General features: G+C 32.2%; 3 protein-coding genes and 1 non-coding gene across 6 annotated transcripts; 1 reads left to right on the top strand and 3 right to left on the bottom strand.

Annotated features, from left to right (window-relative positions):
- The first annotated feature begins 9,052 nt into the window (after positions 1 to 9,052).
- LOC18096684 (uncharacterized) lies at positions 9,053 to 16,481 on the top strand. The gene is made up of 10 exons (XM_052451771.1): positions 9,053 to 9,459; positions 9,563 to 9,628; positions 9,811 to 9,991; positions 10,164 to 10,360; positions 10,790 to 10,840; positions 10,934 to 11,025; positions 12,960 to 13,069; positions 13,898 to 13,992; positions 14,189 to 14,293; positions 16,004 to 16,481. The coding sequence occupies exons 1-10, from the start codon at positions 9,163 to 9,165 to the stop codon at positions 16,139 to 16,141; spliced, it is 1,332 nt and encodes a 443-aa protein (XP_052307731.1). The 5' UTR covers positions 9,053 to 9,162; the 3' UTR covers positions 16,142 to 16,481.
- Positions 16,482 to 18,107: 1,626 nt separating this feature from the next.
- On the bottom strand, positions 18,108 to 18,179 carry TRNAP-UGG (transfer RNA proline (anticodon UGG)). Its single transcript has one exon. It is a non-coding gene; the product is annotated as a tRNA-Pro (tRNA).
- A 775-nt stretch (positions 18,180 to 18,954) lies between these two features.
- LOC18096685 (uncharacterized) lies at positions 18,955 to 20,939 on the bottom strand. Its single transcript, XM_024597282.2, has 3 exons — positions 20,487 to 20,939; positions 19,629 to 20,263; positions 18,955 to 19,336 (listed from the first exon to the last, which is right to left on the bottom strand). Exons 1-3 carry the CDS (start codon positions 20,521 to 20,523, stop codon positions 19,172 to 19,174), a joined length of 837 nt encoding a protein of 278 aa, XP_024453050.2. The 5' UTR covers positions 20,524 to 20,939; the 3' UTR covers positions 18,955 to 19,171.
- Positions 20,940 to 22,803: 1,864 nt separating this feature from the next.
- LOC18096686 (uncharacterized) lies at positions 22,804 to 26,622 on the bottom strand. Of its 3 annotated transcripts, none has more exons than XM_024596786.2 (8): positions 26,333 to 26,622; positions 25,959 to 26,033; positions 25,729 to 25,853; positions 25,498 to 25,594; positions 24,965 to 25,074; positions 24,352 to 24,426; positions 24,179 to 24,228; positions 22,804 to 23,098 (listed from the first exon to the last, which is right to left on the bottom strand). In XM_024596786.2, exons 2-8 carry the CDS (start codon positions 26,026 to 26,028, stop codon positions 23,077 to 23,079), a joined length of 549 nt encoding a protein of 182 aa, XP_024452554.1. In that variant the 5' UTR covers positions 26,029 to 26,033; positions 26,333 to 26,622; the 3' UTR covers positions 22,804 to 23,076. The 3 variants fall into 3 exon arrangements, with proteins under 3 accessions (XP_024452554.1, XP_024452556.1, XP_006385284.1); XM_024596788.2 differs by having other exon boundaries at positions 24,179 to 24,223; positions 26,333 to 26,621; XM_006385222.3 differs by lacking the exon at positions 24,179 to 24,228 and having other exon boundaries at positions 26,333 to 26,616.
- Between the last annotated feature and the right edge of the window lie 746 nt (positions 26,623 to 27,368).

The raw sequence follows: 27,368 nt of genomic DNA on the forward strand, positions 1-27,368 counted from the left end.
AGATCAATTTGCCGTAATTAATGCTAATAACTATGATTAACGTTTCCTTTTCTTGACATGAAGCTCTGATTTGTTGAAATGTAATTAATGCATTCCGTCTCTTTAACAATTTACTTGCTCCGGTTTATTTTCTTCGCCTCAGTGGAAAATATTGAAGCAAAGCAATGATTATCTCAAGTGGAAAAGTTGTGCTTCCATGAAAGTGTGCTTTATATATGACATTTGTTTGCTTGCTTCTTTTTTTTCTTTAATGTCAAATAATTATCTAGTTAGTGGTGAAACCAGGAAATGAAGGGTTTGAGTTTGTGTTGAGGAGATACCTTGCTTAATTAGCATGCACACGAGGGATTTCATGCATTTGTGGACAATACCTTTCAATTCAGAAGTCCAATTTATTAGATTATAATCCATCTTTATATACAAACATCTCAGTTTTCTCCCTCCTAACTTATATGTGATATTTCCAACTTACTTATGGAACTCAACTTTCCTTATTTGTGGTTTGTGTATGTTTTTTAAAAAAACATTTACCAACTTTTTGATCATTTTGTAACCATATCTTTCAAACATAGTGCATATCATTTTTTTTAGCAAGTTTGGCTATAAATTTCATTTGGTTTTTTCTTCAATACAATCTTCCTTGTACATTCTCTATTTGCAATATTAAAATTAAAATAAAAATCTAAAAGGGATTAGAGAATTCCCCTATTCACTACAAGGAAAAGATTCTTTTTTTTATTCATTCAATTTGTTTTTGGATCACTTTTTTATTTTTTTTCAATTTTATCTTTTGACATTTAGTTTGAACTTGATAATTTGTTTTAGTTTATATTATAAATATTTCTTAATATGTTGAAAAAGATTTTGGTATTAAATTGATGCTTGATGTAGCAAAATCAAAATCAATTTTCAGTAAATGAGGTGTGTTTTAGTTTTTTTAGTCCCTAAGTTTTTTATTTTTTCATTTTAATCCTTATTTTCTGATTTTTTTTTTCATTTTGATCCAAAATTTGATTTAGTTTATGTTTCAGTTTCTAGGTTAGAGAGAAGAGAGATATTCATTAAAAAACATAGGAGAAGAGAGAAATTATAAGTTTGTTATGTGCCAGTGACCAAGAAAGTCACTCTTAAAGTCACTCTTTGTGTCAATAGGTTTTATTTTATGAGAGGAGTTATGATGAGGTTTTTTTGCCCCTCGTCTTGGTAGAAAAAATAGATTGAAGTTGAGAATTAATTTTTTTAGCTTAATTTTGCATTTTTTTTTATTACCAAATTAGGTTGTCTTGGGTTCATTGAGGTTTTAAAGGTATTTTTAGATTAAAATAGGTTGAAAAATATTTTTTTGTTGAAAAACCATTGCTTGATTTTTTAACCACCTCTTTGTTAGTTAGGATTTGAAAATGTAGACAATGTTTTGTTTGGAAGCCTAGGATCTCACAACCGCAAGGTGGTTAGAAAATTAAGATTGGATGATTTTTTACCCTAAAGAATGATTTTTTAATCCATTTTCATTTAAAAATACCTAATAAACAACTGTATTAGCGCAACAAAAAATGATAATATCTTGACTCAAAACATATCTAAATTGGTCCAATTACATAAAATAAAGTTGTGGAAAGTCAAGCTCGTTCTATTTTTTTTTACAAGGTACAGAAAAAAAAATCCAAATAGAATTTTTATTATCAAAAGGTACCTGTTGATACCAAGATAAACTAGTTTAATTATCAAAATTGAGCTAATCATTGACTTTCTCTATTATTCGATGAATTTTTTCTCATCCCTCAAAACAAAAAATACATCAAATAAAATTTTGAACCAAAACAAAATTTTCAAAAACTAAAGGGATGAAAATGAGAAACTCAATTCTAAAGACAAAAAAGAAAAAGAAAAAGAAGCAAGACTCAAACAATAAAAAAAAACTTAATGTCAAATTCAACTCTTCATTTTCAATATCTTTCAATTAATTAAAATTAAATTGATTATGTTAAATTAAGCATAAAAAATATATTAGGATTTTTTTTGATACCTTGAGAATCTCATAGCAAGCTAACACAAACAATTTTCAAGGTCCAAATCTTAAAGATAGTGTGAAAGAATAAAATTGATATAAAAAAAGGTTTGGTTACTGAATTAAAAAAAAAAGCATAGAAAGACTAAAAAAAGAAGGCGTTATTTTGATGAAACGTGAATTTCAAAAGGATACATTATGTTTTTGCCGTGCTTTTTTTTTATATATATAAAAATAATAATTGTGATTTGTAATTGTAATGTTACTCTTCTTGAAAATTCCTCCTCCCCATAAATTGGGCTGAACACAGGTGGGGGTAAAAGGTTACCCTTATAATTCCCCCTCCTTTACATCCATTCTGAACATCTCTAGGTTGAATAAAAAATTAGAGAGACAAATTCAATTAAAAGCTTATCTAATTATATAAAAGCAGATTAAATCATTTACTTTACAAATTTATAAACCAGGTATATTTAAAAATTATACTGTATATGAATAAAAAGTATTCTAATTAATTAATTATATATATATATATATATATATATATATAGAGAGAGAGAGAGAGAGAGAGAGAGAGAGAGAGAGAGAGAATAATGGAAAAATGAACATCAAAAACCCTTTACACATAACTAAGAATAAACTTGTTATAAAATCTATAATTATATATAATAAATGCCATTAGAATCTCTTAGACTTCATGATTTTCGGGTTTAATCTCTTAGTTTTTCATGACACTTGGGTTTTCTAATGTCTTTTAATGTTCTTATTTCTTTTCTTATAAATAGACTATTTGTCTTATATTCTAAGCGACGAGAAAAATATATAAGAAAATATATGAATTTTTTTTAAGTCTTTTTAGAATATGTATATTATTACTTATTCTTTATTTTTTTTAAGATGTTATTAGCGCGATCACTTTACTTAATTTATATTGAAATCTTGACACACATGAATTCTTATATTATGTGGCTTGTATCAATTTCAATATTTTTTCTCTTTTCATTATTGTTTATACTTTATGGAATATGTTTGGCTCTGTAACTTATTTTGACAAATTTTCTTTCTCTTTTATTCATCAAGATTTAAAGTTTCTAAGAATTAGTATTGTAAGTTTCTGAAGAATTAAATAAATTAAATACAGTTCTTAAAGAACTAGTATTTCTAAAGAACTAAATAACAATAAGACCATTATGAAAAATCCTCGTATTTTTTCACCTGGATAGATCACCCGTTACAGTGAGACCATTTCAAAAAATTCTTGTATTTTTCCACATGGACAGACAACCCATTACAATGAGACCATTTTTGAAAAAATCTTTGTATTTTTTCACTTGAGTGGATCACCCACAATGAGGCCACTTTTGAAAAATTCTCGTATTTCTCACACCATCGAGCAAGTCGCTTGGAACAATTAGACCAATTCAAAAAAAAATATTTTGGTTATATTTCCTCGACAAGATAGGTCACCTTTCAAATGACTAATTTTTTAATTTCAACATATCTATGTGAAGGTCGTCTGCCAATTTTCTGTTGTTGAAGTTTTCAAGACTCTTAAGGAAGCAAAGGTTCCTTTTGTTTTCACTTTTCCTTACAAATTTACTACGCAAAGAAAATAAAATTTTTCAATATCTTTGCATCATAAATATTATGAAGAGGGGGCAACTGTTATAACTCAATTTTTGAATTTTTCAAAAAACATGAATGAATTAATGAATGAAAAATAATTTGAGGATTGGATTAAGACAACACAAATTGAAAGTTTGAGGATTAATAAGGATGTAATTATTCATTGTGGGAGTCAATTTGGTAAAAAATTAGAAGAATTGATAAGTTTGGAGACTGTTTTGTAAATGACGTTATAATCCAAGGGTCCAATTGCAATTGATCCACGGGCAAAATTGAATTGATTTTCATTGATTAGGGACCCAATTGATAAATATCAGAACTTCAGGGGGCAAATTGAAGATAGCCATTTCAATAAAAACGCGCCGTTTCTACTGTTCATCACCGGGCCTATTCAACAGGAAACCAAAACCGTTTCGGACCACGTCTCCCACGTCTCCTCTGCTGCCCATTATCTTCCAAGGCCACGTTGAACAGTCCTACAATAGCAGGACTGTTATTCCCCTGTTTCTTCTCAAAGAAACAGAGGCGTTCGTGCCCCACGATCAGGAGGCACGAACACTAATAAAGGAAGCCTCTCTGGCTTTATAAAAAGAGGGGAGCACACTGGAGAATGGGGGGCTTTTTGATAGAAAAACAGGACGAAGGAATAAAAAAAATACAAGAGCAGAGGAAACCGTGGCAGACCTTAAAGAAGACGCAAACAGAGGGGTGCTTTGGACAGATAAAACAGGGACATGGGGAACCAGGAGACAGGGCCTAACACAGGAGGAAAAACGAAAAACAGAGAAAACGGGAAGAGAAGGAAAGAGCGACCATTGTCTCCGCCATCTCGAGCACCAGAGACAGAAGACAGAAGACAGAGAGGGAACAAAAAAGAACACAGAGGGGAAAGCCATGAGAGAAGCGTACAGGAGGAACAAGAACGAACAGGGGAAGACGAAAACACAGAAACAAATAGAGAAAAACGAGTGAACAGACACAAAACAAGCATACAAGAGAGCAGAAGAGAAACCAAGAGGACGAAGACAGAAGATACAGAGAGCAGAAAGACGAGAAAAAAACAGAGAAAATAAGAAAAAAGAAAAAGCAGATAGACAGAGAGAGAGGGAGAGAATCCTGAGAGCAGAATAAAGCAAGATATAAAATGGAAGAAGGGAGAGGGCGTCGCCCGGCCTGGTCGTCACCAGCGTCTTCATCTTCGGTCTTCAAGCTACAGGTCAGTAGCATTCTTCTTCCCTCGCTTTTCCTTTTTATTTACACTGGCACTGTTGCCAGCATGCGTGAGTAATTCACGCATGCTAGGCAACTGTGGCCGGGCTGGCCAGACATGCTGAGTCTAGCCCAGCCCGTATGATTGGGCTAGATCCGCCCTAAAAAAAAAAATTATGTATGCATTGATTTTATTGGTTTATTCATTGACATCAGAGCCAGAAATATCATACGTTTTTCTATTGCATAATATTTACCGATGTCATAGTTGGAAGTATTTGTGGTTGAATATTCATTGATGCCAGAGTAAAAAATATCACAAGCATACCACCATAGTATAAACAACAAACTCTTAGCAATTTAAGACAAAACCAGCAATGCAGTCTGCCTCAAACATGACGTTTAAGGGGTGATAATATATTCTTTTTTACGTAACCAGTCCCGTATTATAGAATCTTTATTGACTAATTTAGGTTCCTAGTGACCATAATACTAGGTGACGACCTCTTAAAAAAGACATTTCCCCATCAAAGAATAAGATGCTAGAAATTTGTTTTTTTAATTGAATTTTTTTAAGGTTGCCGCGATATCGGGTGTGATAATTATCATATTGAAACAATAGATGAAGATATATATATATATATATATATATATATATATATATATATTATTTAATGTATTTCAGGCTAGAAGCTTGTACTTGAAAAATTACATGCTTCTCTTCTGGAATTTATTACACGATCATGAAATCTATTGAAACAAATATTGTGATACACGAGAAGTGTTTTGACCTAAAAATATTTATGCTTTGACATGATTGATTTGGATATCTAGGATCAATAATGATGCAATGAATTGTTGAAAATTCACATGGGCATCCTTTAAAGAACCTGAAGATTCTTTTCCCAAGTGAAAATCCATGCATTGCATGCTCTCAAGGCAAATTAATTACCAAATTATCTCCATGAAAAGTTATTATAGAATCACCATATTTTCTTGAAAGAATTCTTTTAGATATTTTATAATATTAATTGATGCGTTAAATAAATGGTAACATATTTGTTTACTTTCTAGTTGAAATGTTATGTATGCTAGATTAATAACATTTATTATCAGACTATAAGCGCAATTTCTTGATTATTCAATCAAGATAATTAATTAGACAATATTTTTGAGTTTACTTCTCAAGCATTTGATATTTTTTACACTTCTATTGGAATTGATGTTGAACATCTTATTGCTCATGTACATACCAAAATGGTATAGCATAATCATTTATAAAACGTATTCAATTAACTTCTAGACCATTACTTGTGAAATCAAAATTGTCTACATCAATTTAGGGACATGCTGCATCGTTAGTTAGAATTAAACCTGTTTAAGGACAAAAATCCTAGAAAATGAAAATTATAACAAGTAGATGATGGTACTCCTGAAGATTCATCATCCATAAATAGAAGATAAATATTGTGTTAAAATCATCTTCTAATTTTGATCTTATTGAAGAGAGACCTTCTGAAGAAGCATCTCCTGAAGAGATCTAAGTACCTAGAAATAATGAGATCTCTATAAATTATGTTCACACATGAGAGATTTTGGATCAAAATAAAATTGTCATAAATGACATATTTGCATTTAAAGTTGCTTTTGGCATCACAAAAAAAAATGATAAAATTAAACCATAAACTATCAAAGAATATCGACATAGAAATGATTGGTCAATGTGATAAGAAGCAATCCAAACAAAGTTAAATTCATTTGTAAAATGTAAAGTATTTGGACATGTAGTTCATACACCTAAAGGTGTTATGGTTGTTGGGTATAAGTGAGTTTTCGTTAGAAAACAAAATAAGAACAATGAAATTGTTCAATATAATACATGACTTGTTGCACAAGATTTCTCACGAAGACCTGACATTGATTATGAGAAAAATTATTCTCTAGTTATGAATGCAATCACTTTCAGATTTTTTATTGGTTTAGTAGTCTCAAAAACTCTAAATATATATTTAATGGATGTAGTAACAACATATCTATATATAGATCATTAGATAAAGATATCCATATGAAAATCCTTAAGGATTCAAAATACCTGAAACCTTTTATGATAAACCCAAAAGTATTTATTTTATTAAACTATAAAAATCTTTATATGAGTTGAAGCAATCTGGTAGAAAGTGGTATAATTGTCTTAATGAATACATCATATAAAAAAGGTTTGAGAATAATGAGATTTGTCCATGTATTTTTATTAAGAAAACCACATCTGAATTTGCTATTGTTGTAGTATATGTTGATGATTTAAATCTTGTTGGTAATCTTGAAGAACTCATAAAAATTGTAACCTATTTGAAAGATGAATTTGAGATAAAAAATCTCAGAAAGATAAAATTTTATCTTGGTTTACAGATTGAACATCTTTCAAATAGAAAATTTATCTATCAATTGATGTATACAAAAAAAAAAAAATCTTGAAGCACTTTTACATGAACAATGCTTATCCTTAGAGTACATCACTTGATGTGAAGAAAAAAATGTTTTTGACTACTAGAAAAGGATGAAAAAATTCTTGGTCCATAAGTATCATATCTTAGTGCTATTGGAGCACTCATGTATCTTGCAAATTATAAGAGACCAGACATAGCTTTTGCAGTCAATTTATTGGTAAGATATAGTTCTATTCCCACAAAAAGACATTGGAAAATGGACAAATATATACTTTACTATCTTCGCCGAACAACTAAAATGAGGTTATTTTATAGTGGATCAAATTCGTAATTGATTGGATATACAGATGCATGCTATCTCTCTAATCCCTACAAATAGAGATCGCAAACAAGTTATTTGTTTACATAATACTATAATTTCTTGGAGATCTGTTAAACAAACATTAGTGGCTACTTTATCAAATTATTCAGAAATTATTGCAATTCATAAAATAAGTCGAGAATGTATATAGCCAAGGTCAATTATCCAACACATAAAACAAAAATATGGATTGTTAACTGTTGAAGATAGTTCCACAATATTGTTTGAAGATAATGCTGCACGTATCACTCAACGTAGAGGAGGCTAAATTAAAGAAGACAAAACAAAACATATCTCACCAAAGTTTTTTTTATACCCACGAGCTTTAACATAAGGGAAAAATTGATATCAAACAAATTAGATTAATTGATAATTTAACAAGACTTTTTTACAAAGTCTTTACCAACCTCAACTTTCAAGAAGCTTGTCCATAATATTAGAATGCGTTATCTTAAAGATTTATCATAAGACATGTATTTTTGAGATGAAGTTAATGCAAATTGTATTCTTTTTCCTTCGCTTAGGTTTTTTTCCATTGAGTTTTTATTTGCAAGGTTTTAATGAGACAATTTGGTATTTTTGTGAATCCCAAAGTATTCAAATATAGATTTTGAAGTATCTAAATAAAACCTTGTATTGAATTTTTTAAGTATTCAGAAATCACACATGAATATTGTATTTTTATTTCCTTTCACTTTGGTTTTTTTTCCATCAGGTTTTTCTTTGCAAGGTTTTAATGAGACATATTTTTAATACATGATCATTAAAGAGGAAGTGTTATAAAATCTATAATTATATATATTGAATGTCCATTAGAATCTTTTAGACTTCATGACTCTTGGATTTAGTTTCTTGGTTTTCCATGACACTTGGATTTCGTGGTGTCCTTTAACGTTTTTATTTTCTAATAAATAGACTATTTATCTTATATTTTAAGCATTGAAAAAAATATACAAGAAAGGATATGAATTTATCTTTTAAATTTATTTTGAATATATATATCTTTACTTGTTTTTTTTTTATAAAACTAAATTTATAAATTGGGTTAGAAAATATCTTTTTTACTTTATAAATTTATAAATCAAGTACTTTTTGTTTTTGTTTTTATTATTAGATTTTTTTTATTGATCAACTAAATTGTTTTTGAATTGAACAAGTCGTTTGAATTATTTTAAAATAATTTTTGTATGATTTAATTAAATCCAAACAAGATAAAAAAATTAAATTAAAAAATTTCTTTTGCTATCAATTTTATTTTTTCTTCTTCTTAATTTTAATCTTAGAATTTTTTTACGGATTAACCACCAGATTATCTTTGATTTATTAAAGTTAATTGACCATTATTGAATTTAATTTTAAACCTAAATTAAATAAGATATTTACTTGAAGAATTTTAAGGTTCACCTGTTGGTCAGCTTTAAGGCCACCTCTATCTCTCCTCCCCTGTCCCTCTATCTCAAAATCCACAAGGCCAAAACCCAGAAGAAACTAGACCAGAAGGCTCTCAAGTCATGACCATGGCTTCACTGTCATCACTATCAGTAGACATAGCCACTACTTTCGCCTCTTTAACTTCTCGCCATCCCACCACACTCCGCTCCACCATCCTCCCTTTCTTACTAAAACCACAAAGAACCCATCATCCCGTCCTCAAAACTACACCCCCTTTCCATCGCCGCCGCTTCTCCGTTTCTGCCACCGCCACCACTTCTGCCCCTCAGACTGACGACTCGGACTTAACCACCAAGATTCCTCCCGATAATCGGATTCCTGCCACCATTATCACCGGTTTCTTGGGCTCTGGCAAGGTCCTTTTTTTATCCTCCTTTCTTTCTTTCATTCTTTTTTTTGTGCATTTCATTTGATTTACGAAAATGGGTTGTGTTGTTTTATGGTGATTATGTATAACAGACAACGTTACTTAATCATATTCTGACTGCTGACCATGGGAAGCGCATAGCAGTGATTGAGAATGAGGTACTCTGTTATCTTCTTTCATTTATCTTTTTGCATCCCATATAAACTGCATATATCAGATGATGACTGATGAATGTGAGCAGAAGAAAAAAGAAAGAATCTTTGTGATGGGTTTTCAAGCCCTTGTTGTTGTTATATCATGTTAATTGAGAACTTAAGTGGTTATGCTGAATTTCTTTCAGTATGGTGAAGTTGACATTGATGGCTCTCTTGTTGCTGCGAAAACTGCTGGTGCTGAGGACATTATAATGCTCAACAATGGTTGTTTGTGCTGTACAGTGAGGGGTGATCTTGTCAGGATGATTGCGGATTTGGTTAAGAGGAAGAAAGATAAATTTGATCATATTGTAATAGAGACTACAGGTAGGTAATTATTCAGTTTGACATTTATATGTGGCGTATGACTGGTCAGGAATGAATGCAGGATATATTATGTTTTTACTTACTGTTTTGCATGTGAGATTAGTTCACTTCAGGTGAAATAGATTCTCTAGTTAGTTGTTGCTCACTGCAAATCTTTTATGCAACTTTGCAGGGCTGGCAAATCCTGCACCAATCATTCAGACTTTTTATGCTGAAGACCAGGTTTTTAATGATGTCAAATTGGATGGTGTTGTGACGTTGGTTGATGCTAAACATGCTCCTCTCCATCTCGATGAGGTTAAGCCAAAGGGAGTGGTGAACGAGGCAGTGGAGCAAATTGCTTATGCTGATCGGGTTATAGTAAATAAGGTACTTTGATTTTAAGTTATATTTTTGCCTAAATTTGACTTTGTTAGACTTCAATTTGCTCGATTTATAATTCCAATACTGGATAAAGTTTAATCAGTTCAACTTTTAAGTATCAGATTTTAGCTGTTCACATTATTATCTGCATTTTGCTTCAAATTGTTTTTTTTGTTGCTTCATTAGCTGGTATAGAAACTTATGTGTTGTTCTCCCAGGAATTTAAAACCCACGTGCTGGCAAGTTCATTTTAATACTTCTTTAAAGAGGGACTTAACAGATGCTGTATAAATGAAACCATGGCCTTATTGCCTCTTAGAAATGTGACAATGGATAACTTGTCAGTTGGGAAATTAGTCCGGGATGCAAGTTTGGAGTCAGTTATCAAACTTTTGGTCTATTACTGACCCATATGATAACTTGTCTTGTTGCCAGACTGATCTTGTTGGTGAGCAAGAAATTGCTTCTTTGGTGCAGCGGATAAGGGTTGGTGTCTTGCTTCTTTTCTTTTCTTTCTTTTCTTTTCCTTTTCTTCACTGTTAATTCTTTTTGAATACTGATGTGGGTCACTGAATGCAGAACATCAATCGTATGGCTAATTTGAAGCGCACACAATATGGAAAAGTTGACTTGGATTATGTCCTCGGCATTGGAGGATTTGATTTGGAGAGGTTATTTTCCACTCTTGTCTCCTAGTATATGTATATGTACATGTATATGAATATGGATATTTAATTGACTAAAAAAGGACTAAATTTCTTAATCTTTTATTTTGAATGTTCTTTTATTCTTCACTCTGGCTAGAGGAGGCCATTTTGTGCATCTAACTTTATTTTTTAAATGAGCTCATCCATTGAATTCAACCTCCATGCTTGTTAAATGCTTAAATGTGTATATTGCACTATTGGTTTATACTTTCTGTGTTGACACGGATACTTCTATGTGCTAGGCATTGCATTTAGACACACTCTCTCTCTTTCACATCCCTCTGCTCTTCTCCTTTCATGTATTCATTTTCTCTCTCTCATTGCTTGGGGACCGAGAGCATGGAGGGGAGGGTGCCCTCATTCTATGTCACGAAACAAGTTAGGGAACTCAACTTCATTCTATGAAATTCCAGGTTTATGTCGGATTATGAGCTCTATAAAAACACTGAAGTCGGATTCAGAAACATTTGGGAAATGATTAACACTTAGAAAGTTAATGCTATATAGTTGAAATCAATAATAGAAAAACCAATCTTTAAATTTACTAGCAACAAGTTTTACACAGGAACCAGAGATCTAATCGCAGCTGTACCCATCAGAAATCTCTTACTGAGTTGGATAAGAGATAGAAATAGAGACCCAATTCTCAGTTGTGATTTGAGATCCTTCTCAAACTTGAGAAAAGAGTTCCATGCTCCCGAAGATGGAAGTTGACAGTTTATTACTTGGTTCTCTTCTAAAGTTACTGGAATCCCATGTTATTGTGGATACGTTACTAATCCTATTAGTGTAAACCTGATAAACACAGAAAATCAACGCATTCAGATAAAAGCTCATAACTGTTACTCCTTCCAGGTTTTTTTGGGATCACTATGTTACACTGTCCACCTGAAAAATTGCATTTTTTTCTGCAAAATTAGTAAAACCTAGATACACTTCTTCTTAGTGCCCTCTTGCACCATGCTATCTGGTATTCAACTATTTATGCAAACATTTGAATGCTTTAATTCCTTTCCTTTTTCTTTTTTCTTTTACACTTTAGAAAGAAACAAATTTACTTGAATAGAATAAAAAAGGATCATGAGCTCTATTCTCGTCATATTTTGAGGGCTTAAAGAACCTGACCCTAAATCTGCATGTCAAATATTAGTCTTGTAGCAGTTTTTTTTCTTCTTTATTTTGGATGTAAATCTAATTATATCCGAACATAAAAGGAGGTGAAGTTTTCATGCAAAGGGAAAGAAAAATGATGCAAGGACTCCTGAATTTTTGAGGAGTTAAAACCGCGCTAAGAGTATTTGGGATTGCAGCAGAGTTGGCAAATCGAAGTCTTGCCAAAGAAGATGTTTCGCAAAGCTCAATCCAAGACATACCCTGAGTCATGCTGTTCAATTAGCTCATTTGGGGGAAACACTGCTCATATAAAATATGGTGATCTGTGCATAGACAGACATTTACTTAGGGTGACATTTCGATGAATGTGATGATACTATTTTTTGTCCTTGACTAGAATGTTTGCTGGTTGGATTTGCTGTAGCTTGAAAAATTATTTATGTAGCAGAATGCTGAGATTTTTAGTTATAGCATGTGCCTTTACAATACTTTTCTATGCTTGAAACGTTCTGGTGTTAAATCATTTTGTGGTTTTATTAAATAATGAGTTGATTATACTTTCCCAATGACCTTATTCTTGCTGCCTTGTTAATGTTCCTTCTGTAGTTGCATTGTCAATTAACTGAACTTGTTATTAATCTTATCTCTGTTCTTGTTTTATCTTTTCTTTCTGTATACGATTGTTTTTCTTGCTGAAGATGCTTGCTTTTCTAGAAGTGTTAGGTCACTTCAGAGTTAAACTGCAATATCTGGGGTTGTTGGCTAACATTTGCTCCTCTTCTCAGGATTGAGAGTGCTGTCAGTGATGAAGATAGAAAGGAAGATCATGCCAGCCACGACCATGATCACGATCACCACCACCACCACCATCATGACGAACACGACCATGAGCATGGTATTTCTCTTCATTCACAGCGTCTGTACTTAACTTAAAGCAGCATGCACAAACTGTTAGGTGCTGTTATATTTTAGTGGAGAAAGCTTCTGCTTGTCCCAATAAAAAATAACAAGGTTCTTACTGGATAAACATTTTGTTATATAACTTGGAACTTGATTTGTATTTGTTCTGCCTCATGGAAAAATTGGAATTTTACGGGTATCAAGCTGACGATCACCTATAATGAAACCTTCAAGTAAAATATGAAACATGAAAACTGATAAGATGTATTATTGTCTGATGAAACACTATTTATTATATGCATTAATCATTGCAGTAGATGTCATTCAGAATTCACAGTCCTCTCCAAACTCTTTTTCTAGCTGTTAGAAGTAGGCAATGAAATTTACACATTAGTGTATTTAGAAATTTAACTTCATGTTCATCACTAATTTTAGCAGCAGCATTTAAGTTGACCTTTTTTATGTGTTGTGCTCTCATGTTATTAATGAAAATCTTTCATACCAACAAATTAAAAGAAGGAAAATGGAAAAGCATTTAAGAAAAAACCTCGGCCTATGACCTATAATTACTAGCCAAGAGAAACAGTTATATATTACTGTTCATGTTTAGCTCTCTTTTCCTCTGTTGAGCTATTATTGTGGCTAAAGCTTAATGATAGTATACCTCTGGCCTAAACATTTATGATTAGTTATTTTGTGGATGTTCATTATTGTCATTCAGTTATTGTAAATGCCTGGTTTGAGTATTTTATGAATGAACTCTGCCACTCTTCTTGTGATAATATTATGGCTGATCATAAAGCTTGTGGATGCTATCGTGCAGATCATCATGATGATCATCATTCGCATGACCACACTCATGACCCTGGTGTTTCTTCTGTCAGTATAGTCTGTGAAGGGAGCCTAGATCTAGAAAAGGTTGGTTTTACATGTGGGCTGTTCAATTTCCACGTGCACCTTAGAATTACAGAAGAATTGTACATATTTGAAATAACCTCACATGAGCATTTCTAGCTTTCCTACAGTTGCTCAATCTTCGTGTTTGATTTATTTGTCGATGGGATGTGTAAAACTAACAATACTGGATTGATGTGACCACTGTATTCACTTTCAGGCTAACTTCTGGCTTGGTACTTTATTGATGGAACGTAGTGAGGACATCTACCGGATGAAAGGTTTATTATCTGTTCAGGGAATGGATGAGAGATTTGTATTCCAGGTGAGCTACAAAGTTCCATAGTCCCAATATTATCTTGATAAAAGAAAATTCTATGTTCCATATTTGTTAACTCTATTTGACTACTTGAAATCACCTTTGTTTGTTTGTTTTTTTGAACCATCACCATTAAAATGATTGTCAAAGCTTTTAGTTATTATTGTAGAAGCAAAGAAACAAAAACCTTTTCTTTATACTTCTCAACTTTGTCTGTTGTATTGTTTCTTGGTTCTTCAACTTCAATTTCCCTTGCCACATCACCCCAAGTTAAATGTCTCCATCAAACACCAATTCATCTTCTACTACAATATATATATTTTTTATTAACATGGGTGTCTGAGCCAGCTTGCATGCACCTCGACTAATCCCACAGGCCCTAAAGTTAACGACCATGTAAGTCTTCAGTGACCCTGAGGTTTGTGGGACTTGAACTGGTGACCTCTAGGGAGCATATCCAAGGCATGACCAATTGAGCTATACCCCTCAGGGTTTCTTCTACTACAATATTATTTTCTATATTGGCACCCATCGTCCCAAACATATTTTTTTATATGATATATCTTCGTAGTATTTCTATATGAGAAATTAAGAAACAAAATAATGAGATGACAAGAAAAAAGTTAAAGGAATACCTCTGTTGTTCTTCAGTCTTCACTCTAGACTCTTCTTTATCTTCTTCTCTTATGGTATTTCATGTTTGTTTATGCTGTTCTTGTTTCAACTTTCATGTCTGTCTCTCTTCTTCTTTAACTTTTATGTCGGTCTCTCTCCGTCTCTCTTTTTACCCTAATCTATGTTTTTTTCTTACAAAACTAACCTTAAATTATTTCTTGTATAAGACCAGAAAAAGAGACAAACAAGACAACACAAGTCCTTTTAAAAAAACAAAGTAGAAATCCAAGAGACGCCTCTTCAAACTAATCCTCAATGTTAGTGTAGATAATTTTCATCAGGCGATGCCTTTATCTCCTGCCTCCCATGCAAGCGCCTCTTCAAACTCCATCTCCTTAGGCTAAGAAAGGTGCCTTGGCCTCACCTTGCCTCCAGCGCTTAATCGAGCGCCCGGATGCCTTGTGACAACACTGATTTGTTGTGACTAATTAATTGCTTGGCTGTCAAACAGCGGTTAATATGCTAATGTGTGGTTCCTTGAAAAAGGAGGACCTTGTATGGTGGGGATGTATTGAGTAAAATGAAATGCCTTTGCTTTGTTATCTGGTCATGCTTGTGTCAAATGTTAAAGTTTATTATCATGTGTCATAGTAAATTCTGTCTTGCATTTCTGAAGGTGAAGTGTGTTCCACATTCTGGATATGCATGTGAGTCCTATGACCTATTTGTGCTATACGGTTCTCTATCAGGTGGATAGTTGTTGCTAAATAATCTGTTCAACATAAAATGATTTTGTATGCTGGTGGTAATAAAAGACAAGGACTCCTGCTTTACAATATGTTCAGTTCATGATGGTGTTTTTATTTATTTATTATTATTAACTTAAGCTAGCTTGGGGGTTGTACCATAAACTAGCAGGAATGCTTTATATAGACTGAAGGCTTGACTAGTATACAGCTCTGAGCAATGTTACGTAGTTTATATTTAGGTTCTGTATGCTATTTACTCTGGCAAGCAAGGGGTTCTGGTGTTGGCTTTGTTGCAGATTGAACTGGAATTAGATCCTAATCAATTTTTCCTTTGCCTCATTTTATTTGACAGGGTGTTCATGATATATTCCAAGGTTCACCTGATCGGTTATGGGGTCCCAATGAACCCAGAACAAACAAAATTGTGTTCATAGGGAAGAACTTGGACGCTCAGGAATTGGAGAAGGGCTTTAAAGCCTGTTTACTGTGAGATTTAAAACATTAAGTCATTCGGATAATATCTCTTTATACTGTGTTCTTGATTAGTGGACAATTTATGTGCAACCGATTTTTTTTTGTTTACTTTCTTCGAGGAACAATGAGTTGTTTCCAACATATATTTCAAAATAGAAAGACCACTGAAAAGGGATGGCTGAGCTATTCTGAATGGTGTCGGTAGTGGGATTTCTTCTTGCTCTTGGAGAATGCCTCGAGTGGCTTACTCTCGAGCTTGATTTTCATTGTTTTTCCATAGGGCTCTTGCATTTTAGGCTTATCTTTATTGGTAAACTTAAAGCTTCAGTAGGACCTGGTTTGCCGGATTTCGTTCAGCAGTTTTACCCATTATGATATATTCTAGATAATTGGCTCAGCCAGGCCAATTATTATTTTAGCATTAAAAAAATGTTTATGCTGCTGGGAACTTTTTGTTGTGTTATGTTTAGCTTGTTAAATTTAAAACTCTTACCCTAGCTACTGGTTTAGCCTAAGTTTTTTAATTGTGATAGTTGGCTTTACATGATATAATTAACTTGACGAGTTTAAAGACAATTAAAGTTTAAAAAAATTAAAATAATATATATATTTTTTAATTATTGAGATGGTGATATATCAATTTGGGTTTCATGGTTTAATGGATCATGGATTTAATTAAATTTAATAACTTGTTTGAGAAAAAAATTAATATTCATTTAATTATATAATAACAAAAATAATTGTTTGTAAAATTGAGTAATAATTTAATGCCAAGATGTTTGTTTGAAATAATCCTAAATAATCTTATAGAAAATAAAATGAAACAAATTATAAATGCAAATTCCAAATAAACTTGGTTAATTCACCAAACTTGGATGTTGTTGGGTTTAATAGGTTTTATTTGCTAAATATTTTTTTTATTTAATTACATGATAATGATAATAAAAATAACTGCTTGTAAAATTGAGTATCAACCCAATGTTAGGATATTTGGTTAAGGTTACGATAATCTCATATAAAATATATCAAAATAAATTATAAAGACTAATTTCCGGTTAATATAAGTTAACTTATCAAATTTATGATTCGAGTCATGAACTTTACTAGGTCTAATAATTTTGTTTTTTATAACTATTTTTTATTCAATTATATGATAAAAAAATAAACGCTAGTAAAATTAAATATCAACAAAATATCGGGATATTTTTTTAATATCACTATGAACCTACAAAAATTAAAATGAAATAAATTATAAAATCCTATTCAAAATCAACCAAGCATTGAAAGATGATGATGATGATGATGATGATGATGATGATAATAATAATAATAATAAAAGTTCAATGATAAATAATAAAACTGAAAATAAAATAAAATTTAAATGCTTGGGTGGCCCAATGTGCTTGAGCAGACTCGTGTTCCTAAGCCTTAATTTTTTTTTTTGGCAAGGGACATATAACATGTTATATGTCTATGTTTTTTTTAAAACAAACTCATATTATTTATTATGATAGATGATATATTGTTTATTATTATAAATTAATAAATTTTAACGAGTAAAGAAAAAAACTTGTTTTCACTTATTTTTCTATTAAAAACATCTAAGAAACATTAGCATGTATCTTAATAAATCCATCTCTATCTTTGGTCTTAAATTAGGAAGTTAATGGGAAAATCCATCACTTAAATCAATGGAGGGTAACATTTTCTAACAAGGTGATAGGTTAGAGATATTCCTTGTACCACAGGATCTAGTTGCTTCATCATGTTGATCCACAAATCTAATAATTCAAGCTTTAAATTAGATAAACTACGATCAAATCCAGTTGATCATTACCCATCAAATCTAATTATCATAAGAACACTTATTTATCGTTTATTTACAAATGAAAAAAAAAAAAAAATTCAACCTAGCGATTGTCATCTTTCCAAATCCATGCCATTAAAAAGTAATTGAATAATTGAGAATTTTAAAAGGCATAGGGGCGTTCCGAGAATCGAACTCGGGACCTCTCGCACCCAAAGCGAGAATCATACCACTAGACCAAACGCCCTTCTTGTTGTCATTTCGTTTTAATTATTTTAAAATCCTTTTTATTATTGAACCAAGAAGTGACACTTTATGGTCACGTGTACCGTCATATTTCTACCTTTTGTCTATATTTGACAGTTTCAAATTTAGTTCTAGCGTGCGATGCCAATTACCAAACAGTCCCCAAACTAATAATATATACCAATACCCTCTTTCAATTACAGCAAATATGAAACAATCCAAAAAATAAATTAAATAATAAAAAGCACACCCAAAATATATTAATTATACAAAATAGTCCTAATTCCTTTTGTTTTCAGGAAAGACCCCCCCTCTCTCTCTATATATATAACTAAAAATCTTCTTATAAATAAAAGAATAACTCTCCAAACTAATAATATATATGAATTTTTTACCTCTCCACCCAGAAAAAACTTTGTACCGGCCTTAAAGATATTGAAATTTTTTTATATGATCTATTTATTATTTTTAAACTAATTAAAAATAAATAAATATTTTTCCATCTTGATTGCTTTGTGAAATAACTAAAATGCTCTTAAAAGTAACAAATTTAAACCTGCCATCAAGATGTATTTTTGTATTTTCACAAAGATTTTTTTGTTATTATAATTTAAACTGAAAGACATGAAAAAATATAGAAAAAAACAAAAAACAATAAAAATACCCAGCAAAACGATGAAAAGAAAAAAAGAAGGTACTCAATGATGGCAACAATATATATATACACTACGGCATGAAACACAGGTGCTGCTCAAGAAGAGAATGAGAGAACAATCACACTCCAAAAACGACATAGTTTTGATAGGAGAAAGAAAAGGAACAAGTGCACATCATGCTATGCTCTCCCAGTACCCTTTCCACATCACCAAAGGAAAGATACTCAGTGGAAGTTGTATCTTGAAGAACACAGACGCAAACATATATATTTTATGCAACAATTACAAATCCTTGCCATCAAAAACTATCAAGCAGGCAAGGGTTATATGTGGTTAGTTAGACAGCCCTCTCATTCAATGTTTTGAAAGCAATGCGTTCTGATTCTGCATCAGCAGCTTCTTGCAGCCACCTTATTAGTCTTTCCATGTCCTCTTCAGACAATGCATGGACTTGATAACTATCAGTACAGGACTTCTGACCTGCCAGTCCCAATCCTGCTTTCTGTTTGATACCATTTGCATCATTATCAGTTAGTAAGCAATCAGTAATTGATCATGTCTGTGTAATCCTTGCAAAAAGTAAGCATTCATCAGGAAAATGTATAAGCACTTTGAGGAAGAGGATTCCAGGACTTCAAGATGACCTTATTCCAGGCCAAATAGTGAATACATAATACATGATTTGGATAACAAATTATTGTACGTGAAACAATTGAGAAAGAAACATTACTTAATAGAAAAAAAAAAAAACCTGCAGGAATTCTCTAGTGTTTGGACAAGAGAGGATATATTACCTTGAGATATTCGACAATCGAAGATCCATCATCAGGTGATCCCTCTTCAAGTTCTTGATTTTCAAATTGGAGACAATGGTGTATTGTCTGAAACTGCTGGTATATTTCAGCCACCAGTTTTTTTCTTTCTTCCATGTGCTGGAAAAACTCTTGCTTCATAGGTTCAGTTTCTTCTTCAAGTGTCTTCAATCGCTTACTTAGCTGCTTGATCTTACCAGCCTCTGAAACTTGTTTCAGTTGTTTGCCTTCAGAAGAATCACCGCAAGCTTGATCTCTTGAAGAATTCGTTGGCGATATTTCCACTAGCTCGTTTGAACTCGAGGCCCTTGATTCTGTTAGCAGGTTCTTTCCATTCATCAACCTATGCATTTCTCTTCTCTGTTCTTCCATTGCATCTGTACCTCTGAAATCTTTTCCAATCTCATCCAAAAACCTCAGTCCATCACCAGCTTTATGCTTACAAATACTTGCAGGGCTCTCCAGAAGCTTGGAAAATGAAAGGTTTTTTGGCGAGGAAAAACTCTGTAACTCGAGTGCTGCGATCTTCATCTTATTGCAATGCAGAATTCCTCCAAGTTTTTGCAAGGCATACAAATTCTCAGCACCAAGTTGATCAGAAGACCATTGTTCATTACCTACCAGGAAAACAAAGGAACAGTTGACATGTCAGGAAACGGCAAAACCATCAAAGAATAACCATAAGAGCCATGCCGCAATCACCATGAGAAGCCAAATAAGAACTATAAAGGGCTTGACAATCCAAGATATAAAAACTAGAATAAAAGAGAAATATTTGGGTAGACAAAGAGATTGGTTGGGGAATATAGCAGAGTGCATGGTTAAATGATGGTTGCTTACCTGACACAGTTTCCATGCTCGAAAACACCGAGAACATGCTTCTGGACCTCCCTTTGCTTTTCTTCCAAGAGAAGGTGAGTGTTAGGGATGCAAGGAGTGGGGCGCAGTATCTACTATCTAGACCCTTTTGTCACAGAGAGAGAGGGAGGTCCATGGGAAATTGCCAAGCAGCTGCAAGAGAATGTCTTCACTCTTGATCTGCCTCTGTTGTTAAATGTAGGCGATTGCTACTTAACATGACGTGGTTAACATGTCTGCAACTTGAGAGAAACTGCAGCCATTTAGCAGCAATATATTTTGGCTTATTATCATATTTAGGGAGGCGAAGTTTGGCTCCATTAACGCAGAGGTTAGGTCAAATGCTTCACCTTGAAGGAAACGAAAGTAATATTTAACAGCAACTTAGAACTTCAAAGTTCATGGTAACATCGAAACCCTCCATCCCTCTTTTCTCCAGTAAGAGTACGTCATGCTGACGAGAGCAAAGGATTGCCAAGTTTGTTATAAATCATAACTCTTAAAAGATCAAGAATTTTACAGTTACAATATTTAATTTTATTGATTCATGTTTTTATTTGTTAAAAAAATATTACAATTGTTTATATGAAAAAAACATTAACAATAATGCTGGATAGGAAAAATAAATAAAAAAACTATTCATTTCAAATAGAAAAAAAACTAGAAAATTATAATAATATAAAATAAAAAGATAAAATTAACTAAGAAAAATATTTAATTTTTTTGTAAAAACTCATGCATCTATCTCTCTTGAATCGGAAGTAACTCGTCTTAATGTTCAAACCTCAACAAACATCTTTATATATGTGATTTATACTATTCAGATCTTTAACATCTTTGTGTTAGCTATTCCATCATATATTTCTAATACAATACCTATATATGAGTCGCCTTATCATAAATTCATAATACAATATTTTTATATAGGTCACCCTATCGTGAGTCACATCACTATGATTTTCAATAACAATAATTGACATAGATAAAAACAATACGCTAATTCTTGGACATTTTTTTCTAAGGAAAGTTTCCCTATCCCCTTTTACACAAGCACATCATGTTCTATAATTTCTTTCAATCATGATTATTCAACAACACATAACAACTAATTACTATGAATCATTGAGCTCTGATACATGTCCTCTATGACCTCCAATAAAAATAACCAGAAATCATTAAGTTCTTATATTAGCTGACACATAACTCTAATACCAACTAACTTAGATGGGGTTGAATGATAGTATGGTTTGTTAGAATTCAAAATACTAAAAAATCAAGAATACCATTGTTATGATGAACTTTTAAAATGCTTAATTTTATTCATTATATCTTTACTTGTCAAACAATTATTACAACTCTTTATATAAAAAAAAACTAGAAAATACTCATAATAATATTGGATAAGAAGAATAAAATAAAAAAACTATTCCTTCCAAATAGAAAAAAAAACTAGAAAAACATAATAATACAAAATAAAAAAAATTAAATTAATTAAAGAAAATATTTTTTTCCCTAAAACATCTTTGCAACAGTTTCCTCTAGGTTGGAAGTAACCTGTCCTACTGCTCAAACCTCAACAAACATCTTTATACGTGTGATCCACTCTATTTTAAATCCCTAATATATTTGTGTTGGCTACCCCATCATAAATTCCTAACACAATACCTTTGTATGAATCATCCCATCATAAATTTATAACATAAAACCATCATAAATTTATAACATAAAACCTTTGTATAGGTCACCCATTCTAAATCCTACTTTTTGAATTTTCAATAACAATTAACTCAAATGGAAACAATTAATTAATTCATAAACATTTTTTTTCTAAGAAGAAACTTCCTCATCCTCTCTTACACAAACATATTATATTCCGTGACTTCTTCCAACAATAATTTTTCAACATCACACAAGTAACTAACTATTAAGAATCATTGAGCTATGATGCATGTTCTGTACATCCTTCAATCAAAATTACTGGAAATTATTAGGCTCTGATATCAATTAACACATAACTTTAATACCAACTAATACAAACGAGAGTGATTATTATCAAAGTTTGTTATAAGTCCAACCACTTCAAAGAACAAGAACATCATTGCTACGAGAAGACTTTCAAAATACTTAAAAAACTCGCAACTTTTTATATATAAAAATTATTCCTTTCAAATAAAAAAACATTTAGAAAATATAACAATACAAAATATAAAAAAATTAACTATAGCAACCCTACAACCCCCCAAACCTTATAAACTAAACAAATCTTTTCTGAATAAAACGCAAGGCACCAGAACAAGAATTTGTAAACTGCTAAATGCTAATCATAACATGAGAGACTGGAAAATTTCATTGTGATAACGAAACATTTACAAGGAAGCCAAAAGATTATTCCAATACACAAGGCTGCTCAATCTGTTCCTCAAGGATATAAGACATTATTACAAGTGTGTGTCATGCCAATATGACTTGCAGTCCTCCATATACAATGACTGTAGTAGAGGGTCGTTTTCCGTACATTCAGCATGGAGAGACTGCTAGGTTGCTCAGTCAACTGGGACTTCGACCTCCAGTTTTAGGCCAGAATTTCCAAAAACCTGCCTCGCATACAAAGCAAATCCATCATTGAATTGCTCAAAAGGATATTGCAAGGAACATGTAGACTGGATCGGACCATTTAGGTGGGTTTCTACATGAAATTACCAGATACGATGATCTTAACTTAGCATCATGCTCATGCATGTCAATAGAGAAAACATAGAAATTTTAGAGCAGGACACCTAAAGAAAACCAAGCATTTTTGTTCTTCAACCCTCGGTTGCTTTTTCACTCAAAAGAGAGTAGAAAAAGAAAAGGAGTAAATAATAATAATAATAATAAACAATTGATGACCTAAAACTATATACAAGAACTCAAGATGAAATGTAAACTGCTGCGTTAGTCTAGTCTCTATTACAGGTTTTCTCACATCAAAACTTCACTAAAAGGAAACCCTCTTCCTCCTTTCCCACAAATAAATAATATAGAATAAATTAAAAGAAGAAAAAGAAAACCGAGACATGAAAATTCCAACCCATTCTTAAGATGGCTAAAAGTATTTGCTGGTAGAAAAGACAATAATAATTAAAATCCATTACCGAGGAAAGAGCATCCTAGCCAATGACCACCCAAGGTCTCTAGAAAAAATACAGGACTAACTGCCAGAAAATAGCACTTGAATGAACAGCATGGGAATAGACAGTTACAGACAGCAGGATGGCTTGTAAGATCAACAGGAATTTCATGCTGTATGAGCCCTGAATACCAAAGTTGTTAAGATAGTACGATCTCTTTGTGCTTATCTGGGAATGCAGCAGCATTACACAATAATGCAGTTTGAACTATCTTCCAAACATTGATGTTTATAGCAACTTTTAGAGAGATTCGCACTGAATTATTCTGTAATTTTCTAAGAATAAAATATCAGTTCTAAATCCCTTATGAGGTCACATAGGCCTTTCCACCCTCCTGAATTATCTTACCCTTGTTTTCATAAAATCTGCCAATGCTAGCTAACACATGTTTTAGCAAAGAAAGGTACAGAAGATAATGTAATATGTAGCTTTCGTGTGGATGATTATCGCAGCAACTCTTTATTCTACCAGTCAAAATAAAATTAATCAAATTTCATTTCTAACCTATTGGTGCTGATAGAGATGCATGTATCCTCACTCTCTTCGACTCTATTCTTTTGTTAGTCAATAAGAAGTAAATCAAATTAATTAATTAAATTTCATTTAATTGTAATAAGAAATACTGTATTCTAGACAATCATGTTAGCAGAAGAAAATACAAATAAAATGTAAAACACCTTAATGAAGTCATCCAGCATTAAGTATGATTCCCTTGTGTAACCCGCCTCCTTCAAAACTTGGATCAAGACTTTCTGCAGGACAAATGAGAGAAAGTGTAAGGAATTAATTATGCTAGTGTGATATCTGAAGAAACAGTGACATGTGGCAGCAACACAAAATTACTCATGCTATGTTTTTACCTAAAATAGTAGCAAAAAAGGTCCAGATAAATACCAATATATTAACAAAATAGATATTAGCATATAGATGATTCCCTCGTTCGAACAAATTGCAAATTTCAAAATAACCAGCCATAAAGAAATATTAAATCAAGTGGAAACCAGCATAAAACATGATGATCTCATTAAAGGAAATGGATTAATATGATGGTCATCAGCCAGACAGACATTGAATTAACTCCTTTCAAATAAGTCATGACCTGATCATTTCATCCCTTAATGACTAAGACACGATCTACAATAACTCCCAAACATTCATGTATAATGTCTTTCATAAATGATTTCATGCATTATGAACTTTCAGGATATTTGCTGCAAATATCAAACCTCAAATCTTATGGTGTTGCAAATAGCAGGATCAGATAACAGAACAGGAAGTGCTTGGTTATACCTCTCTTTGCTCATTGGACATGAACACACCAGATAAATCCTGAAGAACTTCTAGTATGTCGTTGAAAGATATTTTTCCATTCCCATCCGAGTCATATACTTTGAAAATAACTGGGACAAAGACATTCAATGATATTAGTATAACACCAAAAACAGCAGAACATTTACCTTTCTTCAGAGTGAGGACAATAAATATGCTCAATCAACATAGAAATGGCAACCCAAAATGAAAGAATGGCAAGGGTGAAAGGTGCATTATGCATGTAATACGCGTAATGCTGGCCTAACTGGATAAATTCCATCATATTAACAACTAATTCCTCTTTTTTTTTTTCCAATCACAAAGCTCTCAAAACAAGTTTAACATGACTAATATCTCTTACAAGTCACCATATGCTTTCTCTAGTCCTCATAACACATCTACAAACTATTTAGTTTACTCCCACCTACAAGGTAAAACCAATAGAAACAAATCATCATGAATAAGTTGTGCTCAAATTCAAATATTGTAAAATCAAGGTATCAAATACTCACGTGCGATTTTCTGCTCCATATTTGCTTTAGCAGAGAAAGCAGATAAGAAGGCAACGAAGTCCTTGAAGTTCAAGCCATCAACCATTTTAAGCAGCCTCTGCAAGAAGCCAGAAATCCACCCATGCTCTCAACATAAAAAGAAAAAAGAAAAAAGAAAAAAGAAAAAAAACATAAATTCAATATCCAGTTATTTCTCCATTAATTAATATAAACTTGGGCCAAAAAGATTACCTGAGAGAGTGGATTCATTGCAAACTCAGGCACTGATAAGAATTCATCAGCTGAGATAAACCCCTTTGCATTTCGATCTAGCTGGCAAAACCTTTGATACAGTGACACTATTTCTTGCTGGGAGACTAAATTTCTCAATTAAAAAAAAAAAACACCAAATTAAGAGCTAAAACATCAAAATAACATAAGTAGAGAGACGGAGAAACAAGATAGGGAAAAAACAACATTACATAGATTATGGCAGTGTAGTTGAACCTCTTCTAAGTCGTACTGAGTTAGCATTGACGAGGCTGTCCCCATTGAATCTTCACCGAGAAAAAGAAAAAAAAAATCAACAAATTTAAATAAAGAAAAGGGCCATTTCTCATAGATAACATGTTACCGATACCCATTAACCAAAACACAAATTTCAAGCCAGTAATAATCATATAAATCATACCCATAAAACCCCAAATTGGAAATTCCAACAAATATTCAGCACGTCTTTTCATCATTTATGATTCAGTAAAAAACAAACAATTCAGACAAAGAATCAGTATACTGAGTTTTAAAGCATGAAACTTTTTTCCAGGCAACCAAACAAGCAGAACGAAAATAGAGAGACCTGGGAGTGAAGCGATTGCAGGATGGAATGGATAGAGAGGATGATTGCGGAGGTGTGTGTATATAATATAGAAGACAGGTGAGGGGAGGGGAGGGGAGGAGCAGGGCAAGGCAGGGATGGCTTTTTAGGTTTATTTTACTTGGTCATCATCGATGCTTGAAAACCCGACAAGATTTAACAAAGCATTATTATTCCATTCCCCTCATTGACTGATTGCTTGCTGACGAGGAATTTGATGTTCATGCTAATCCCCAGCTGCATGAGTAGCAGCTCACTATGTCTCTAACCTTTTTTTTTACGATAAATTTATTATATAATAAAAAAAACTAATTCTCCTGAAAATATTTATTTAATGATGAAATTACCCCTTGCCAAAATACCTTTCAACTTTATATTGGAATTATATGATGTTTTTATCATCACACAATTATTTTTTTACAGGAGGTTAGATTGATCATTTATATTTTTTGACACCATAAAATTAGTAATTTAATCTTATAATAAAATAATATAATATCTATTGCTCAAGGGTGTTTTAGTCTTTTTTTAAATAGTGTAATTACTTTAATGTCTTACTAACAAAATCAACATAATTATCTCACAAGGGTTTTTTTTAATTATTTTTTATTGATTTTATTATAAATTTAAAGGTTACTCAAGGATATTATTGTAATAGGGGCGCGTGCACATATATATATATTTCAAAATTTCTTGACACATGCGCCAACGTGTCAATAATCCTTACTATGTTTGGACAATGTGTGCGTGTGGGGTTGTTCGGTCGCCAAACACCATCTTTCGCGACGACGTTTAAAAGATCTCGGTGACCTTGATACGATGAGGTGGTACGTGTCCTGAACGCTTCTCAAGTTTGGTGTCGACGATCGTTTTTTTTCCCTTCTCTCTCTCTCTTCTCCTAGAATTCTATGACAACCCCTTAAAAAATTTCAAATCAATTCTTGCAATTTATTTTTCCTTCACATTTGGTATTTGTTTTTTTATTACTATTTTTTCAAATTTTGAATAGTCTATCAAA

Source organism: Populus trichocarpa, chromosome 3 (assembly GCF_000002775.5).
Source record: "Populus trichocarpa isolate Nisqually-1 chromosome 3, P.trichocarpa_v4.1, whole genome shotgun sequence".
NCBI lineage: Eukaryota > Viridiplantae > Streptophyta > Magnoliopsida > Malpighiales > Salicaceae > Populus > Populus trichocarpa.